At 30.2% G+C, this 7615-nt stretch overlaps 1 protein-coding gene across 1 annotated transcript; it reads left to right on the top strand.

The window, feature by feature from the left end:
* The first annotated feature begins 792 nt into the window (after positions 1-792).
* Positions 793-7615, top strand: LOC111640243. The gene is made up of 3 exons (XM_023386242.1): positions 793-903; positions 996-1333; positions 7412-7615. The coding sequence occupies exons 1-2, from the start codon at positions 892-894 to the stop codon at positions 1290-1292; spliced, it is 309 nt and encodes a 102-aa protein (XP_023242010.1). The 5' UTR covers positions 793-891; the 3' UTR covers positions 1293-1333; positions 7412-7615.

Genomic DNA, 7615 nt, shown 5'->3' with positions numbered 1-7615 from the left:
AATTTTGTTTAATTAATTGTTTATATAATAAAGTTAATACAGTGGAGCGTCGTTTATCCGAAAGCCGGTTATCCGAAAGCATTCCAGTCAGCAAATTTAAATTTTCGCTAGTGCTGTGGCGCTGCAATCTTTGGCTATATCTTGGGCTACTCCAATATTTTTTTTGTTAGTGTGTGTATTTTAGCTGGCAGCACTGGCAATTTTGTGTGATGTTTTTCTGAGGACTGTGTGTCATGCTGAATCGAACGTTTTTGATACTATATTAACTTCTAAAGTATATATTTTTTTGTTTTTATATTTTTCAATATATTTATTTTGTTTGTAAAAAATAAAAAAATAATTTTTAACGATACAATAGCCACGATTATTATTTACATTAGCCTTAACATCGACGAAAATTCAACGCGAAGCGACACGCAACGGAAAAAAATTTCAACATGAGATAGGTTAATATATTTTTTCGTACGTAATCGGTTATCCGAAAAATAAATTATCCGAACAACCCCAGTCCCCAATTGATTCGGATAAACGACGCTCTACTGTATTAAAAAATGTAATTTTTTAATTTTAGTGGTTATATTCATAATTTGTTAATACTTTCTTTTTTTTATTGTTTTAAAATATAAAATAATGCTATAAAATGTCAGAACTTTTAAAGATTTGAAAGAATTTTATATTTATTTACTAAATAAAACTAGCCAGAAATCTCCTGGAATAATATATTTAAATCAACTTGTTTATTCGTTTAGTCCTTAGAGGATGAATAGTTTCACGTCAGGTGAAGGACGTTCAGCAGTGTTGTTGCTATACTAGTTTGTACACACTAGTTTGTATATTACACAGCATAGAAGCAACAACTATTTAATTTTCAGTCTTCTCTAAGGTCTCAACATGAAAAATTTGGTAAGATGTATTTTAAACAATTAAATATTCATATCACTATAAAATGGAAATATTCTAAAGTTTTGGTATATTACTTATTTTTTTATTTTTAGGTCTCGATTTTTGTATTGATAGTTATTTTTTCAGTCATTAATGCTAATGACAATCCTCCGCCGAAAAATAGTAATAAGGATGAAAGTGCTTCTAAACATAATGAAACAAATGATAAAGGTTTAACACCGGAACAAGCAGATCCTGTTGTAATCGTGGAATCAGACGAGAATAAGGAAGAGATCCATACAATACCCGAATCCGTGGAAGAAAAGATCCATGTAACACCCGAATCTGTGGAAGATACATTACCCGAAATAGAACCTATACCCGCTTTTGGTACTGGATTCTCTGGGTAAATGAAAATAATTTTCCATGCACACTGGAAAAAAAATTACAGGTAGTTTTCATTTTTCTTAATTTAAAATTTCTTATATTTGTTTAACTTGAATTTTTAAAATTAACGATATAAAATTATCTTATAGTATAAAATAACTTATATAGCTTTCAATAAAGTTTGTATAATATTTTTTCATTTAGATTGATTATTTACGCCTATAAATATTGGTTTAATACATAAATTTTATAGGAGGGTTGATTGATAAATAAGGTCTCTATTTCTTTCAATAAAGTTTGTTCGATATTTTTTCATTTAGATTGATTATTTACGCGTATAAATATTGGTTTAATACATAAATTTTATAGGAGTGTTGATTGATAAATAAGGTCTCTATTTCTGTAAAATTAGTATAGGAAAAGGTAAAATCGTATAACCAGTTTTAAACAGTAGTAAAAATCATTTATTTTAATCACACTTATCCATATTTTTAAACGTAGTTATAATTTAAAAAGGAAACTTTTTTCTAAACGTTCAATCTAGTATTGCATTCCGTTCGTGAGAAAAACTGGTTTTTCCTTATCTATTCCATACAACAACTTGAACTTCGGCATTCAATGAAAAGCGTTGACCTTTTTGCACCATCTTTAATTTTGGAAACGACCAGAACTAAAGAGAGTTTTCTCGGAGTAATAATTGCGTTCTTTTTCATGCATGTGACAATGAAATACAGTACGGCACTGCAGTAGGATAACGACGAAAACGCATAGGAATCTGAAGATATAGTTTAATAGCCTGTAACTTCATAGTCCTTGGGGTCCAGATCTGGTACAATTGGTTAAAGTGACTAAATCCTGAAGTGTAAAAAGCGGGACATTAGACGGGCGCTTCGCCGCGACATCAGATAAGTCATGTAATCGATTCCGACGACGATCGTCAATACCGACCTCATCGATGACGAACAACCAATAGGAACTTATCCATATAACATACTCTTGTTTACAAAATAACGAGTTACAGCGAAAGCGAAAATAAACGCTTAATTAAGGTTTTGAAGGTAGTTTTGTTTTCTTTAATTGCCTTTTTATAATATATCTCGGATAATTAGAAATTTGTAGGACGTGTTACTTGGCATATGTACACCTATACATTCACTTTCTACGACAGACAGATTGCCAGACTGAGCAATACATCGCCGATTTGTCTACTGTTTGTATAAATTAGATATTAAAATGTTTATGCCTTAAGTTATATACATTTTTAATTTACGATTTATGCAATAAATATTGGTTATTTTTGAATATATGAAACAGTGCAGAAGCGGGATATTTTCCAAACAGTTTTAAAAGCGGGACTGTCACGCCTAATTCGGGACGTCTGGTCGGTTTATATTAGACTTATTGCCTCCTTCGTAAATTAACAAATCAGACTTTTACTGCGTTCCAATTAGAATTTATTATTTTGTATATCAAAATTTCAGAATATTTATTAGTCAGGCAAAAGTTTTAATGTTTATTTACAAGAATATTTTATGGTTTTAGAATGATATGTTGTCTAATTGTTATCTCTTCAGATTTGTGAAAAATCATTTATAATATAGATAATTAATGATAAGTTTTAATTATACTGAAATTTAATAAGATCTTAATAAATTGGTAAATTAATAAAAATTTATTGCTACTAACAATGAACAGAACTCAAAATAAATGTATACCCACGAATAATGTCTATAGATTCAAACATCAACTATTTAGACTTACAAATTGTTTATATTCTTCGTTTTTATGCTTACAAATTTTACACATGATTTAGTATGCCTCTCTCAATATTGACTTTTCGTTGTTTAATAAAAAATTAAAATATTAGTTAAAGCCTGCCAATCTGGAAGACCGAGATTCGAAGTCGGGTTTGATGAATGCGCATGTTTAGATCTGTTACAACGCCTCTTAGTGTGCAAATAATAGTCTACTTTGCATATTGTGTTTTGAGTTATGCGTTTAAATATAATCAACATGTTAAATCAATTTCTTCATATGTAATATTACTATTACTTTCAAACTAGATTTTATTCATTGTTCGCCTACAAGCATCTTTCGTCTCCAGGCATTCATGTCAATTCCCGCTGTTTTTATCCTTTTTTACTCAGTTTAAACATCTTAATCTAGGTTTTCCTTGTGTTCGTTTCCCAGTCAGATTTTTTTCTATTTCTTTAATTAGGTTTTTATCTCTTCTAGTAGTATTTTATACATTCGTATCATTATAACCTTTTTCCTTTAATAGGGTTTAAAATGTATGTTTCTCTGTAGTTCCTTAGTTCACAATTTCTTCTTTTTTGGACTGCAATTTGAAAAAATTGTAAACCTATAAATTTTCACTATCGTTTGCTGTCTGTATGTCTGTTCTTCCTTAATATCGAGAACAATGTTAGATAATGAAATTAAAGACTAAGTATAGAAAGCATAGGGACAGGACAGGAGGTCCCGATTAACTATATAAGAACTTCTGATGCAAACCGAAAACCATGTTATTTCAATTCAAACATTTATCTTTGAAAGGAGTTAGATGATTGGCATGGCTCTGTTGCTAACAGGAAAAGTATGATATACAGGGGGCTCGACAATGGGAAAAGTGTTATGTACTGTACAGGGGCAAGACACTAGTTATTTTAGGTAAAGGCATATAACCTATTTTAAATTAAATAAATTAAAAAAAAAAATATGATTAAAAATTGCAGCACGACATCGTGACGATGTTACAATAAATAATTTCTTGTTCCCATTTTACATTTTTTTTAACTTTATGTGATTGCTTATTTATCAGTAGTATAGGAATAAAAGACACGACACAATAAAATTCATTTTTTTATAAATATAAAAGAAAATGAATTTTAATTAAGAAATGATTTTTGGAAAATTTTCTAGTGTTTGTTTTCCTTTTCTTTTGGAGGGTGCCATGGTCTCTTTCCCTCTCTGGTAACGCCACTTTGATGCAGTAATACCATTTTTCCACATACAAAATATGTTAAAAGTTTTTGTCATGATTGCGAAACAGATATTTGGGATTTAAAAAGTTATGGAACGTAAAAATTTTAATTAAAAAATAACTTTAAAAAATAAAGATAATTAAAACATAATAAAAAGTTATACATAATACTTAGAACGAAGAGAAATGCAAAAAAATCGGATTTTTTTCTGTGTGTATGGAATTTAGTATGTGGAGGGCACGATATTCATCATCCGCTTTGAAGCTTAATAACTTCTCTGCTTTTTGTCGAAAATTTCTGAAATTTTGCAAGGAGGATTTGTGTATTAGGAGATTGGCGCTGTTAAATTTTAGTGATTAAAGGTGGAATTTTGGAGATGAGGAGATAGAGGGGTCACTTGTCATATCTGAAATGGGGTCAGATTTTATGAAAATTTTACACGTTGTTTGCATTGTTTTTCTTTTATAAAACTCGTTTATAGTCTTAAAATTAAGCTTTTTGACATTTTCTAATAATTAATAATATAAAAGTTTTTTAAATAAAATATCGTAACAGATTGAGCCACACAAACTTTTAATCTTTGGCCGGCAAAGTAAACATTTTACCGCGGCATCTTATTACATATTAAAATTTTATAGTTTTTACTGCTTTCTTTTATATTTTAGGATTATTTTAAGATTACCAGATTGGCGCAGCATAGCCAATGAGGCACTTGTGCCATTAAACATTAATCAACAAACAAGCCGGCAAAGTTATTGTTCAACTCGATGCTGGATTTTTAAAATTTTTTGAATGTAGTATAGAGATCTTTTATATTGTATTATATTATGAAAGTCAAAGATCTTTTATTTTTATATTTATCTTATTTTTTTTATTTATTTTTTAGTATACTTTTGAAATAATTGTTACCACCGTATATTATGTTTCAGTGTATAATATTATTACTTTAATATCTCTTTTACCATATTGTATAAGATTTTTACCATTTTTATAATAATATAATACTATTGTTTTTATCGGTTTTTATTTGCTTACTTATTATTATATCGTAGTTTAAAATTTGGTAAATTTGTTTTCTTGTTATTTGTGGGAATTTATTTCTTTGTATTTTATATAGGGGAGACCGGGGCAAGATAGGCATGTTAAGCTTTACTTAAATTTTGTGTAATAAATACTGCTGTAAACTGAAAAAAAAAGCTTTGTATATTGTCTATAGCAGGGGTGGCCAAGCTCCTTGATGGTCCGACCCATTTTTCAAAATTTGAAATTTTTCTCGAGCCGCAATTAAAGGTATGCAAAAAATTCCAGATTACAAAAAATATCCGTAGCAAGAGTGATACAAATTGTTTCCTCCAGAGCACAATGTTAACTGTCCGTTGCAATAACAGTTTAAAAATTTAAAATCGGTCTGGAGTCGGTCGATAACAGACAATTACGCCACTGTTAATGTTCGTTCGCGCAGTTTTCGATGAGTCATATCATTCTTAACTTGGACGGAAATGAAATTTGTTACAACGTTGCACTTAGTCTTTCATATTTGAAAGACTAAGTGCAACGTTGATAAGTTCGTATAAAGCCTCCTCTCGGCGTCGTGCGGCCTCCTGTTATTCTGCGAGTAATGATTTTACGAGCGATTTCACTGATTCCGGGTCCTTCCCCGTATTCTTAATCCTTTATCCTCGTCGCCACTGTTAGGTTTTTAAAGTGTAAAGATCTTAAAGATCTCTAATCGTAGATCGCCGTTTAATATATAACAAATAAACGGTTATAACGGTCGGACTGGACACCGGTCACGTCCTGCTCGTCTGACTAACCCAAACAAAAAACATCCCCGAATCGCGCACCCACACGTAGGTATAACCTGATCGGTTCCAGTCATTTAAAAGACATTTTGAAACACATACGGACGATAATAATTTTTTAAAATATAATAACACAAAAATGAAAAGGGAACTTGGGTACAGTACATTTATCGAGAGCCACAAATAATCCTTCGAAGAGCCGCATGTGGCTCGCGAGCCGCAAGTTGGCCACCCCTAGTCTATAGGAATGTTTCCTTACTATAGAACTGGTTAAAATCAGTTTGGAAATAAAAATAATTAAAATAATTACAACTTTACAAAAAGAGAGAAGTTGCCCTATACCTGGGGCAACTTCGTCAATTTTTCTCTTATTGTAAAGTTGTAATTATTTTAATTATTTTTATGTCCAAACTGATTTTATAGGAATGTTTCCTTACTATAGAACTGGTTAAAATCAGTTTGGAAATAAAAATAATTAAAATAATTACAACTTTACAAGAAGAGAGAAATTGCCCTATACCTGGGGCAACTTCGGCAACTTCTCTCTTTTTGTAAAGTTGTAATTATTTTAATTATTTTTATTAAAGTTGCCCCTGGTATAGAGGCAACAGTAATGGGGCAAGATAGGCACGTATATAAAATTATGTTATTAACAATGTATAAGTTGGAATTCACTATTAAAACAAAGAAATACAAATCCAACACCCATTTAATATTATTACAACGAAATGCAAGTTCAAAGACATATATACATGAATAACAAATGCAAACATGTTTTCATTTATCATCTGTTTGATTTTTATCCTTTGCTTCTAATGTGGCTTTATGTTGCCGATCTTACCCCGCTAGTCATGATTTCGAAACATTAAGTACAACCCTGAGAACAGAATGCCAAGCCACGATCTGGCCACGTGAATAAGTTGAAGTTACATCCTTCTAACAGGAAAAGTAACTTTCGTTATCATGGAATTATAACAAAACCTGCCAATTCAATATAAATGGAAAAAAAATATTATATGGAATTGAACGAAAATGAAAATTTGCTTGATAATTCAACTACGCTTGTTGGAGAACAATAAAAACACTACACTCAACAAGCCACCAATAAAACTCAACTGCCTAACCTATAACCAAAGTCTCCTTTTAATTTGTTTTTTAAAAAAAAAGCGCTTGACAAACTTGCCTCGTATGCCGAAGTTGCCCCGGTCTCCCCTACTGTTTATATCAATTATTCACTGTATACATATATACATAAGTACTGTACATACTTACATGTTATGTAATTGCAGTAAACTGATATAATGATGTCTTCGGATAGGTTTTAAATAAATAATAATTTTTATTTTTATTTTTCAGATTAACTATGCATTGAAACTTATTCATTAGTAAACTTGTCAGCATATCTGTTACGTAATTTCCTAACATAAAAGAATTATGTATTTTCAACTATTGCATTTAGCCTTTAATACATGTTTAACATTATGTTGAAGTAAAACGAATTTACATGGAAAGTTGTGTTTAATGATGTAAAATTTTTTTATTTCTTTTAATTTAATAAAC

Source organism: Centruroides sculpturatus, unplaced genomic scaffold (genome assembly GCF_000671375.1).
Source record: "Centruroides sculpturatus isolate CEXI.00-Female unplaced genomic scaffold, Cexi_2.0 scaffold1443, whole genome shotgun sequence".
Classification (NCBI taxonomy): domain Eukaryota; kingdom Metazoa; phylum Arthropoda; class Arachnida; order Scorpiones; family Buthidae; genus Centruroides; species Centruroides sculpturatus.
Note: the sequence above shows the minus strand (reverse complement) of the source record. Positions and strands in the feature narration are given on the sequence as shown.